Source organism: Lampetra fluviatilis, chromosome 52, assembly GCF_964198595.1.
Source record: "Lampetra fluviatilis chromosome 52, kcLamFluv1.1, whole genome shotgun sequence".
Classification (NCBI taxonomy): domain Eukaryota; kingdom Metazoa; phylum Chordata; class Hyperoartia; order Petromyzontiformes; family Petromyzontidae; genus Lampetra; species Lampetra fluviatilis.
In genome coordinates, this window is record NC_136326.1 from 7,994,243 (window position 1) to 8,006,755 (window position 12,513).

Consider the following 12,513-nt stretch of genomic DNA (forward strand, 5'->3'; position numbering starts at 1 on the left):
GTTCGGTGCTGACTCACGCCTGCTGTGTATTTGGAGTTGGCATGTTCTCCAGGTCCTCCGGTTTTTACCTCCACATTTAGAAACACGCGGTGAGTATTTGGCTGCTATACATTTCCACGTGATAAGCCACTTCATTGGTGGCCAAGTCGCTTCTGAAAAAGAGCTATATAGCTCTAGTGGGCCTTACCTGGTAAAATAAAAGTTTAATAGCTAAAATAGTTTTCACGGTAAATAAAATGAGGTAAACAAGTTTTCCCAATGCACACACTTTTATTTGCACTCGAAAGTAGAAAATAAATTTTCACCCCAGGCTATTCATAAAATTTGATGTACTGATGTTTAATTTTCTTCATGCAAACCGCCCAATTTTATTCAACACATCAAATTTGATTAATGTCTGGGGTGAAAATCATTCTATACTTTAGGTTTGTGTCTCGTTGCTGACCTTTGACACCACGTTCCTTCGAACCTAACTACTTACACAATTCTATTCATTGCGGGAAGCTAAAAAGACTTGTCATAACTCCGAAACCATCAGGTGTCATAAGGGGCCGTCCATAAATGACGTCACGCACCTGGGGGGGTCAGACATTTGTGACGTGTGACGAGGGAAGGGGGGGTTTGAGAAATGTGACGTCACATCAAAATGCGCAACTTGAAATAAATATAGACAACACGTTCTACTTAATTAAATAGACTTTTTAATAAATGTTCTCCTACAACATCAGAGTGCAGCGGCACATTAAATACGCACTACAATGACAATAGTTTAAAGCGATTTGAAGCATGTTTTATATTTGGGGGGGGGGGGGGGGGGGCAGAGCTTTGTGACGTCATATTTGAGGGGGGGGTCTGACTTTTTGTGACGCCGTGTGACAATGGGGAAGAGGGGGGGGGTAAAAAATCGTCCAAAATCGTGTGACGTCATTTATGGACAGCCTCTAACTCCGATACCATAAGGTATCAACGTGAATGAAACCGCGTAAGTTCCGTCAGAACTTAGGGGCGGTCGGGTTACTCTGAAGTCCACCGTTACGCGCCCACGTGCCCACACACGTGCGCGCGCTTTCGCAAATAGGTTGCGAGACAGACACAGACACAGCACGTCTGCATAATCGCCCATCGCATAAAAATAATCTCACCACGCAGACACGCACTGTCATAGACACAGATCAACCCCATGTTACCTTTTAACAGAGTCTTAGCGAGCACCTATTAAGGCCAGCGCCGGCACACAACAAGCTCACAAATCGCTCTCGAACAATTACAAATCACACAGACTACTTTAAAAAAGAAAACACCACGTGGATAACAAATATGCAACCGCGCACACAACGACTGAAGCGCTGGAAGCGGTGACACCACGGCGGCCATATTGCACGGGGATTTTTGTTGTTGTTACGGCGGCCATGTTGCATGGGGGTTGTCTTCCTGGCAGCTGATTGGCTGGGGCAGTGGACCTGCAGGTCGCCCCCCCACCCCAACAGGCTCGTCGCCTCTGCCCGTCACTCTCGGCGGCCGCGTCAACATACCGCCTCCGTGACGTCACAATCAACGGATGAGCGTTTGAGTGGTGACGTCACATTACGACCTACAACGAAGTCGTTTGGTGCATTAACAAGTCAATACCTCACTCCTATTGTATTTTTGTACCGTGTTTGTTGTAACGTTCTCACCCCGTGCCCCTACTGGACACCCGTGACAAGAGAGCTTTATAGCTAATCGGATTCCTCCTCCAGTTAGAAATAAATCGATTTAAGATTTTTTTTTTGAAATTGTAAAACGCGCGAACAATCTCCGGTGACGTCACCGCAACGCCGCCTTGCCTAAGACGTCGTCCGATGACGTCACCGCCGCCCCGTCAGTGGAGTGGCGATGACGTCACCGCTGCCCCGTCAGTTGATCGGCGATGACGTCACCGCCGTGTTGGAGTCCGGCGTGAGCGCGGCTCAAGGGCGCCGGGCTGAGCGCGGGCACCACCACAACAACAACAACCACCCACACCACCACCGCTGAAGAGCGCGGCTGCCGCCACCACCACCACAACAACAACCACCCACACCACTACCGCCGCTGCCGCTGCTGGGCTCGGCGCGGGGCCTCTCCCCCCTCTCCTCCGCCTGCTCGACGCGGACAGCGACGAGGTCCGTGCCCCCCCAACTCCCCCTCGAGCCCCCCCCCAACTCCCCCTCGAGCCCCCCCCCCCAACTCCCCCTCGAGCCCCCCCCAACTCCCCCTCGAGCCCCCCCCAACTCCCCCTCGAGCCCCCCCCCCAACTCCCCCTCGAGCCCCCCCCCAACTCCCCCTCGAGCCCCCCCCCAACTCCCCCTCGAGCCCCCCCCCCCCCAACTCCCCCTCGAGCCCCCCCCCCAACTCTCCCTCGAGCCTCCCCCCCAACTCCCCCTCGAGCCCCCCCCCAACTCCCCCTCGAGCCCCCCCCCCAACTCCCCCTCGAGCCTCCCCCCCAACTCCCCCTCGAGCCCCCCCCCAACTCCCCCTCGAGCCCCCCCCCAACTCCCCCTCGAGCCCCCCCCCAACTCCCCCTCGAGCCCCCTCCCAACTCCCCCTCGAGCCCCCCCCCCCCCCCGTGGGTGACCGGGGAGCCCCACTGGGTGACCGGTGCCTCGGCCTCCCCTAGCAGCACTGTTAAACGCTGGGGATGTCAACAACTCGGTAAAGTAGACTAGTATCTGGGTCTGACTTTGCGACCTCATGTCAGCGAGAATCTTCCACACCTGCAACAACAACAACAACCGCCATTCGCCACCAAGTGGCGGTGACGTCACCACGACGCTCGTGCCAGGCTAGGTGCACCCTGAGGCCACGTGAAGTGTCGAACGCCCGCTGGCAGGAGGTCACGGGGCAGACCCAGATGCGACAGAGGTCGACTGACTGAGATGACTGGCTGATGCACCTCGCCTGGCACAAGCGCTGTGGAGACGTCACCGCCACCTAGTGGTGAGCGGTGGTTGATGTTGATGTGAGCTGGGGAGCGGTGGCACAACCTCCGCCGAGTTCGATCCCGCTCACGGCCAACAACACCAGTGACGATTATCTAAACCGGTTCTGGGCCTCCCCTAGGTCGACTCAGCCTTACATGAGCACTGTACTTGGTGAAGTGTATAAACGTAGCCACAAGGGAGACGAAGACTGGCAGGCGTCGTGCTGGCCCACCCACTCCCTCGTGCTGGCTTTAATAGGTGCTCGGTTAAAGGGAACTGAGCACTCGACCAACCATTATCCTGACCGTGACCTCTCACTTTTCAGACACCTCATCCTCGCGCCACCTCCTCGTCCGTCACCGTCGCCCCAATGAACGACCTCAACGACCCGCAGCGCATGAACATCCGCGGCGATGACGGCGGTGGCGGCAGCCGCTGGAGCTACGCGCTGGTCGTGCCCATGCTGTGCCTGGCCATCTTCCGTCAGTGACTGACGCGCAACAGCGCTCAGGCACCACACACACGACCCCCCCCCCCTCTCTCTCTGTGTGGCCAGCACTCTCATTGTTTTACAATACAGCTCGTGAGGCAATTATCGGGGTTAGCGTTTCTATCTTTAGATTTATTTTTTTCAAACAGCAGAGGTCGTCTTGTTTATGGCCTGTGTGCGATCCCAGGCCGAATGGAAAGTCAGTGGTGCATTTTCTTTGGTTCTTTTGGTAAAGTCACGTAAATAGAAGACGTAAAAATAAAACACGTTTCGATCGCAACACAAGCGGTCATCAATAATGACGACCGCTTCTGTTGCGATCGAAACGTCGTGAGTTTTGGTGTTTTATTTTGTTGTTTTCTATCTATGTGACTTTACCGAAAGAACCAAAGAATATGAATTCATGCAGTCACAAAAGTTTGAAATCAAAATTCAGGAGTGCATTGTCTTCTGAATCAGAATACTGTACACTGGAGGAATCCGATGAGCTATAAAGCTTTTTTTCTCACAGATGTTATGCAAAATACGATAGGAGTGCAAAGTATAGGAAAGGTAAACATATCACTTGAGAAAATATATTTAAATCAAACCAAACAAATGTTTTTTCTTTCCAGGTAAAGCCCACTGAGCTTTTAGCTTATTTCTCATAAGCGACCTGGCCACAGATGATAGCTCACCAAAGTGTATTCTCACGTGGAAAGTTATAGCAGCAAACAATAATCGAAATAATCGGCTGATGTCCAGTTCCGTGAGCTGTTGAGTGGCTTCGTCAATGTTGTGAGTTACAATCTAACCTAATATTGCTGCCGAAAGCCGACTACTACACATTAACATCAACGTCGGGAGGCTGCTGGCTGGGGTGGCTTGGTGGGAGTGCCTAGAGAGGCCACCACCCAGTGTTGTCCAGGGGCTTGTCCACAGTGCTCAGTGTAGCCTGTCCAAGCCCGGTGGGTGATGGCAGATACGTCACCGTTCGCAGTCGCCCCAAAGGTCTTCGAGGTCCCTTCAGCCCTTTCCTGATGTAGGTGGTGAGGCCATAACTCGCACGATTGTCACGTCCTGAGATCCGCTCGCCGTCTTAAAGCGTGGCTCTGCCGAGGGGCGACGATGTCCCATGTAGGTGGTCATGTCCCGCTGAGGAAGTCGCATTGTCGTAGCACGGTGGGCCTTCAACGTTGAGTTGACAAACGGGCAGGGCCTGCCACGATTGGCTTCTGGTTATGTTTCTGGCCGTTTTGTCTCCGTAAATTTGCTACTTTTTGACACGTAGCTGAATATTGACGACGCTGAAACCCGGTGGCCAAGATGATGGTGTATTGGTATCACGTTAGTTAACTTCACCACAGGCGAGTGCAATCATTGTCATCGGCAGCATACCCATTCGTTATCTACCACCTCCGTAAGTATTTTGCGTTTGCGGTCTCTCACCTTAGAGGGGAGCAGCCAAGGTACACAGGTCTGTGCTCATCAGCAGCAGTCCATCGAGACTATTGGCCTCTTCAAGAGGAAGCAACGAAATAAATAAGCAATGTCTTCACATCTCCGTCTTGGCACGTTAATTTTTTTTTTCACAAACCATCGGCCGCACGGCCTTCCGAGAGTGCATAATTTAAGCAGCATTGTTTTGAGACGAGCACAGTCTGGACCGGGTCAGAGCGGTAAGCCTGCACCGCTGAGAAATCTGGGCTCGAATCCAGGTTTCAGTTGCCTTATCTTGTTAAATAAAAATAGTTTAGTTTAAACTGGTCTCTCACCGATGACTGCACGAAATATCCATGTCATTCTATTCAGTCGCGCACAGCTGGATGTTGCGGTGGGCCCACACGCCCGTGTGCATTGTTGTGTGCGCTTACGCCTGCGCCGTTCAGGCTCGATCTGGACGCGCGAGACGGAGCAGGAGAAGAGTCGCCTTCGCGAGGACTTTGAGCGGCGCACCTGCGACACGCGCTCCGAGCTCGACCTGCGCTACCGCTCGCTCGTCACGGAGAGCGGCAGCTCGCTAGCGCGCCTCGAGCTCAAGCACGAGAAGCTGAAGCAGCGCTTGAGCGGCTACCGCGAAGCCTTCGCCGCGCAGAGCCAGCTCCTGGCGTCCGAGCGCCGCCAGCTGAATTCGCAGCGCGAGGAGCTGCAGGGCGAGCGGCGGGCGCTGGAGTCGGTGCGCCGTGTCGGCCCCCTTCACGACGCCGTGCTGGCGCAGGAGGAGCTCGCGCTGGCGGGGGCGCGCGCGTCTCTGCGCGCGCTAGAGAGCGCCCTGGAGGAGCGCCAGGCCGTCTACTGCAGCCTGCTGGTACCGCGGAAGCGCCGGCACGTCCTGGAGCGCGACATGCTGCGGCGCGCTCGCTCAGAGGTGGCGCTGGGCCGCATGGCGGTGCACGACGGCCTCCTCGACATATTCGCCAACGACGGGCACTGCGCGCACGTCACCAATGAGGACAACAGGCGCAACGGCAAGCTCATGTGGGTGTACGTACGGCACTGGCACACGCTGCTGGAGCTGCACAAGTACCAGCAGGTGCAGCAGCGTCTGCACACGGAGGATCCGCTGGAGCCTCCGTCAGCGTGAGGAGGAAGAGTGTGATGGTGTTGGTGAAGAGGGTGTTGCGGGTGTTGTCGCTAGAGAGCGCTGCAACGCGTTTCGGTTTGTGCCGCGTGTTGCTACGGCACGATGGCCTCGACGTTTCGCTCGCTCGGGAACTACCGTAGGAGCTCCCGACGCGTGGCAGCGAAACGTTGGACGTCACGCCGTATAACGGGTGCGGTATAACCCCTAAAACGCATCGCGAGACGTTCAGAAAGGCGTTTAGCATTGGAACGGGCAATGACCGAAATACGATTGGACTGCAGTGTTGCTTCTAATCCACAAGATGGTGTTGGCAGATCAAAGTTGTGGTGATCTCCTTTGCTTTTGGGGGTGGCGGTGCATGCTGTCCGGGTTGCAATGTAACCAAAACTCTTTTTAGTTTTTGTGAATCTCATAAACCTCACAGACTCATTGTGGGGGGGTGGCTACTAAGGGATGCAGGTCACCGTGTTCTCAGGGGGTATAAGATGCTCCAGAAAGTCAAACTTGCCCCATACTCGTGCCCGGTTTGGATACAGTCATATAAATCCAGGTCTCACAAAGACAAAGATCCACCCTGTAGCCTTACCAGACTGTTGGGGCAAGTGCTGTTAGCTAGCACCTATGAAGGCCGGAACGGCACACGAGGGGGTGGGTGGCCAGCACCATGCCCCGGTCGCCTTTGTCTCCAAAGTTACGATGTTTAAACACCGCACCAGGTACTCATTTAAAGCTGAGTCGACCTACAAGAGGCCCGGGACCGGTTCAAATAAGAGTGGATGCTGTTGCCTGGGAATTGAAGTCTGGTCGCCCAGTTTGTAGCACAGCGCGCTAACCACTACACTAACCACATCACTACCGCTCTCCACCAACACTGACACACGCGGCTGTCAGAACATAAAATGCACCACCTACTGTTGGTTTAAAATACAGAGGTGGGGGGGAAAGATGTGTATTGTAATCCGGAGAATACGGTAACAAACATTTTCGCGTTAAACCTAATCAGAGCTCACGTGTTTTGCCGTAAGCAAGCGCTCGATTGCAATTGACTTTCAGTAAATTTTTACATTGTTGAGTCAAAAACTGAAATAAAAGGTATAACGTTGGTGATCCATGACGTCAGTGGCGATGCATTGAAAATTGACGATTTGCTGATGCTGCTGTGCACGACGCGTCGGTGGAAGGCGCGGTCGTTCATCCATGCTACCCCTGTTCCACTGCCACAACCAAGCCGAGCCGGAGCCGTGCCGATCCAGCCCGGCGCGGCTCGGCAAGTGCGGCGTTTGTGTCTTTGAACTGTGGAAGCCGAGCCGGGCCGCGCCGCCGGCATTGCGTGCCGATCCGAATTGGAATCGTACCGATCGGTGTCGGGGTGCACTGCGCATGTCCTGCCCCCTTTGGGCCCGGCTTGGCCACCGAGCCACATTGCAGTCTGACGAGGCTGAGAGTCATCACCGTTTGGCTGTGGCTCAGCAAGTAGCCCAGAGCAACACCCCCCCCCACCCCCCCGTAGTACCTTGATATGGACCTCTACTGGCTCGACTCGGGTGTGCCAATGTGAAAGGGTTTGGGGGAGGGGGGTGGTTAACCGGTGTGATAGGTGCCGTCGGCTTTACAATGCAGCAGCAGGACGAAGCCTTCATCGCAGTCGGTCGGGGAAGGTGTTGCAGCGCTTTAGTTCCGGCAGCGATCAGGACAGAACTCGGGTCGGCGCCACTCAACTCGAAGTTGTCCCCATGGCAACGCGGGGACCATAGTTCTACCCCACTCCGATTCCCGCACCTCCCGATTAGCACGGTTGGCTACGTGCGGCATGCGAAAGAAGTTCAACGTACACACACATACGTCTCCGATGGCAACCCCCCTTCAGCCAGTGGTGGAACTTTCACATTCCTACAGCGGCTGGACCAGTTCACCCACGGAAAACTGGTAACATCCCACAAAAGCGGTGTTCATTTTACGTGCGACGGTGACGATTGGATGAGTTTTTTTATTAACTCGTCTTTTGAACTGTGGCGTCGAAAGCTCCTGAGCATCGTGCAGACAATGTTTTTTTTTAAACAATAGAACAATCTGCGGCCCTTTGTGTCAATGCACTGCCGGATGAGGGTCTCCCCCCACGCTGTGCTGGTTGTAGCGGAGCGGGGTGGGGGGGATTATTTGACCATACTTCACCACCGACGGCGTCACCGCTCGGGAGCGTTTTACCAACACTTTAAGGGCACGGGAGCGCACGTGGGCCACAAACAATGTTTAACCAAAATGCGAACCCTGTGCAAACCTTTGGCACTTGTGGGTCTCCTGACAATGGATTGAAGACACCGCACCCCTCCCCCACCCCCCGGAACATCCTTAGATCCATTAGTACAGCTCCGTTGGTGCGCGAGAGGCCACGGTGAGATGTTGTCGCTCCCTCCAAATTAGGGGGGGCCACGAATCGACCGGACCGCAGGCACGAAGACCACCGCCGGCGCCGCCGCGTCCTCTGAAGCATCGCGACGTCGCAACGGTACGGTGCTTGCGTTTATTTACGGCCGTGTTTGGTTTGTGTTCGAATCCCGGTTGGGAGTTGGCTCGGCCCGTCAATCTCTCTGCGGTCGATTAAACGACTACCACTCTGTGGGAAGTTCGCAGAGGCGGTCCTTTCGAAAGACTCGTTCCCGCCACGGGAATGTGGAATTTCTACAACTGGTTTAGGGCTGTAAGAGCCGAGCATCGCCTCGGTTCATTTGAGCAGGAAAATAAAACTTGGAACATTTGATAATTGTGCGTTTTTGTGTGCATGTTGTGGTTTGCGTGTGTAGTTATGTTTATATGTAATATCCACACGCGTATGGTTTCTGTGTGTGAAGCATTTGCGTGTGGTTGTAGGTGTGCGTGGAGCAGTAGTGTAGTAGTGGTTCGTGCGCTGCGCTACGAATCCGGCGACCCGAGTTCGATTCCCGCTCGACGATTATCTGAACCGGTCCTGGGACTTCCCTTGGTCGACTCAGCCTCAAATGAGTTCCTGGTGCGGTGTAAACATCGCCACTGGGGAGACAAAGGCGGCTGGGCGTGGTGCTGGCCACCCACCCCCTCGTGTGCCGTGCCGGCCTTCATCGGTGATCGCTAACAGCACTTGCCCCAACGGTCTGTTAAGGCTATACGGGGGATCTTTGTCTTTTTGAGTGCGCAGTGATTGCTTATTCGGGTGAGTCATGTGAAAGTTTCTCACGTGAAAATTATTTGTATTCCCGGGGTAATATTGCTATGAAGATCTGCACAGAATTCCATCACCAGTTGTTTGATTCTTGTGTTCAGCTCTATTGTTTCATCTTGCTCAGGGCTACTAATTGCAGTAACACTCATCACCAACTTGCACCACCGCCACCTCTGTTCAAGTCGCTTTTAACCGGCGCACATTGATCTTGTTCGTTCTCTATTTGTGTCTTTGGGGCCGTCCATAAATGACGTCACGCACCTGTGGGGGGGGGGGGGTCAGACATTTGTGACGATGTGGGACGAGGGGGGGGGGGGGTTAAAAATGTGACGTCACATAAAAATGCGCAACTTTAAATAAATATAGACAACACGTTCTACTTAATTAAATAGACTTTTTAATAAATCTTTTCTCCTACAACATCAGGTGCAGCGCTACATTAACTACGCACTACAATGACAATAGTTTAAAGCGATTTGAAGCATGTTTTTTTGGGGGGGGGGGGCAGAGCGTTGTGGCGTCATATTTGAGGGGGGTCTGACTTTTTGTGACGCCGTGTGACGAAGGAGGGTTGGGTCAAAAATCGTCCAAAATCGCGTGACGTCATTTATGGACGGCCCCCTTCATCCTTTACCCGTCCCAGTGTATGTACGACCACTCGGGTCCTCGGGACTCTGGAGATTCTCTTCCATGTCAGTGAGGGACTAATCAACCATCGCTCCGTGTGATGGTGGACCTTTGGAGCTCAGACAAATGAATGACTTCTCGTTGTTGATAAACTGTTAATGATTCTTCACTCCCGGTTTTTATTACCGCGCCGTGAACACACGGTGCAAGTCTGCAGATGATCACATTCGATGTGCAGCCGCGGGTTCCTTAAATGTTTAATCCTTGACATTTATTTACCCAGGGCTAAGCCTCACCGAGAGGAGTCTCGAGACCCCCGGTATCACTGTTAAAATGTTTGCCAAATTCTAAAAAAATATACCGACAAATTGCTCACTTGGTTAAAGTTTTTGTTGGTATCTTTGGGGGCGATGTTTGCTATCCGGTGTTGTTTTGCGGTGTATTCATGGGCCAGGTTTTCTGCGGGGGCGGCTGGGGGTTGTGGGTAACACTCCTCCCAAACTGGGCACCTTAATATGTTTTTAGTAGTTTATTATTAATATTACAATTTTTTTGAATATATGCATCCTCGATTCCTAATGTGAGGGACACAGCGAACCCCTACCTGCCCCCCCTGCCCCCCAAATATAGAAATCAAACTCCGCCTGTGGGGTGTGATTGCTCAAAATTTAGCAAAACTTGGACTGTGATGCCATCCCGCACAATGGAGGGGGGGGGGGGGGCTCCTCCGTCTACCACGTAGGCTTTCGCGACCTCTATTATGGGAGCTTCTCCGATCACAACAACACCACCGCCACGTGACCTTTAGCTCGCACCGTGACGCGTGCGGTCAACGGTTCTCGACGGTTTCGACAAGCGGCAGAATTCACTGGATACCGTCGAGTACGGCGGCTACTCTACTTACGGACATTCGACTTACGAACTTTCAGAGATACGAACAAACCTGGTTAGTACGTCCAGTTGCCTGTTCGGACCGAGAGTCGTAAGTTCAACTGCCCCACGCAATAGACGGCGGTGGTGGCTTCTACATCTGCAGAATGTGAAGAACCAGTGGCATCTACATCTACAGAACATGAAGAACCAGTGGCATCTATATCTGTAGAACATGAAGACCCAGTGGCATCTACATCTACAGGAGATGATTAAACTTTGAAAGCCATTCCCCGTGTTTAGTGTACACGCCAACATGTTTGGAATCGAGAGGAGTAAAGTTGAACACATCGACTTGCGAACAGACCTCTGCAACCGAACTCGTTCGTAAGTAGAGGAGTCCCTGTATCTCTATATCCATAGATGCCCTCAATAGTGCTTAGCAAAGTGGACACTTGACAATGCTCTTTCTCTGTGTGCCACGTTCTGTGTCACAGACGTGGGCGATCATCAACTTCCGTGTAGCTCTGTCCACGATACTCAGGAACTTGGCATTAGATTCTACCCAGGTGCATCCCACGCTTCATATGTTGCTTACACACTCAATCCGCTGTGCTACCCTGGCTTCTTGTACCTTTAATGATTATTTTCGCGAGTGACTCGTAACCGGGCTTAGACCGTCAACATCCGGACACTTGAGAACGTGGTTTAATCACAGGCAGCGGCTGAACCCTGGATTGGAACCCAGGGACCTCAACGATGCCGGCTCAAAGCCGCGGCCTCCAATCCCTCGGGCCTCCTCGCTCTCGTGCCCTTTAATGGAAAGGGCGCTGTATAAATACAAATTAGAATATAATTACTGTACCGCCATTCCTCGGAGCTTCCGTCACACATCCCCCAGACTCATCTTCTTGGTTCTTTCGGTAAAGTCACGTAAAAGGGAAATAATAAAATAATAAAAATTAAACAATCAAATACAATTCTCACGACGTTTCGGCCACAACGCAAGCAGCCGTCCTCAGGTGAAGAACAGGTCTGTCGGAAAGACAGCGTCTGAATGAACACCACCAAGCTTGGCAGCGTATATTTAAGCTGAGTTAGAGGAGGAAGGGTGCCTTGACAAAGGAATTTGCATATCAACAGTATTTTTGCATATTTATGGGAAATGCAGATATGGCATTAGTCACTACTTGTGGAATTCGTAGGAGGTGGGGGGGGGGTCTCAAAGTCATATTATGCCCGTGCATTATGTAGGATTATCAGCAACAAAGGGAGGAAGTAGGGTTAGCAGTAATAAAGGGAAGGAGTTTTAATAGTAAGGAGCTGCAGCAGCCCAAACCACTGCAGTCACGGAAGCTTTAAATCGAAAATCCCCCAGACTATAAAACTATAAACTATGTTTTTATTTTTAACAGGTAAGGCCCCACTGAGCTATGTAGCTCTTAAATTTCGATTTAAAGCTTTCGTGACTGCAGGGATTCATATTCTTGGTTCTTTCGGTAAAGTCACGTAGAAGGGAAGTAATAAAATAAAAAAAATAATAAAAAATTATTCTCACGACGTTTCGGCCACAACGCAAGCAGCCGTCCTCAAGTGAAGAACAGGTCTGTCGGGGAGACAGCGTCTGAATGTAGCTCTTTTTCAGGAGCGGCCTGGCCACCACAAATGATAGCTCAACGCAGTGGGCTTATCACCACGTGGAAATTTACAGCAGCAGCCAAATAGTCTGAACGCGTGATGTTTCTAAATGTTGAGGGGTAGGAAAACCGTAGGACCCGGAGAAAAATCCGCGCGACCACGGGGAGAGAAAGACGCAAACTCCAAA

The 12,513-nt window shown here is 52.5% G+C and overlaps 2 protein-coding genes across 2 annotated transcripts in view; both read left to right on the top strand.

Moving 5' to 3' along the window:
• The first annotated feature begins 1,971 nt into the window (after positions 1-1,971).
• LOC144949133 (phosphatidylinositol 3,4,5-trisphosphate 3-phosphatase TPTE2-like) overlaps positions 1,972-12,513 on the top strand; it is a 37,262-nt gene continuing 26,720 nt past the window's right edge. The window contains exons 1-2 of the mRNA XM_078879004.1: positions 1,972-2,144; positions 3,268-3,424. Coding sequence (XP_078735130.1) covers positions 3,313-3,424 — 112 coding nt within the window. The 5' untranslated portion in view covers positions 1,972-2,144; positions 3,268-3,312. The remainder of the gene's footprint in view (positions 2,145-3,267; positions 3,425-12,513) is intronic.
• LOC144949137 (coiled-coil domain-containing protein 127-like) lies at positions 3,758-8,738 on the top strand. Its single transcript, XM_078879010.1, has one exon. It carries the CDS (start codon positions 5,189-5,191, stop codon positions 5,993-5,995), a length of 807 nt encoding a protein of 268 aa, XP_078735136.1. The 5' UTR covers positions 3,758-5,188; the 3' UTR covers positions 5,996-8,738.

Coding starts and splice junctions, on each gene's coding strand:
- LOC144949137 (XM_078879010.1), top strand. CDS start 5,189: ATGACTGCACGAAATATCCATGTCATTCTATTCAGTCGCGCACAGCTG.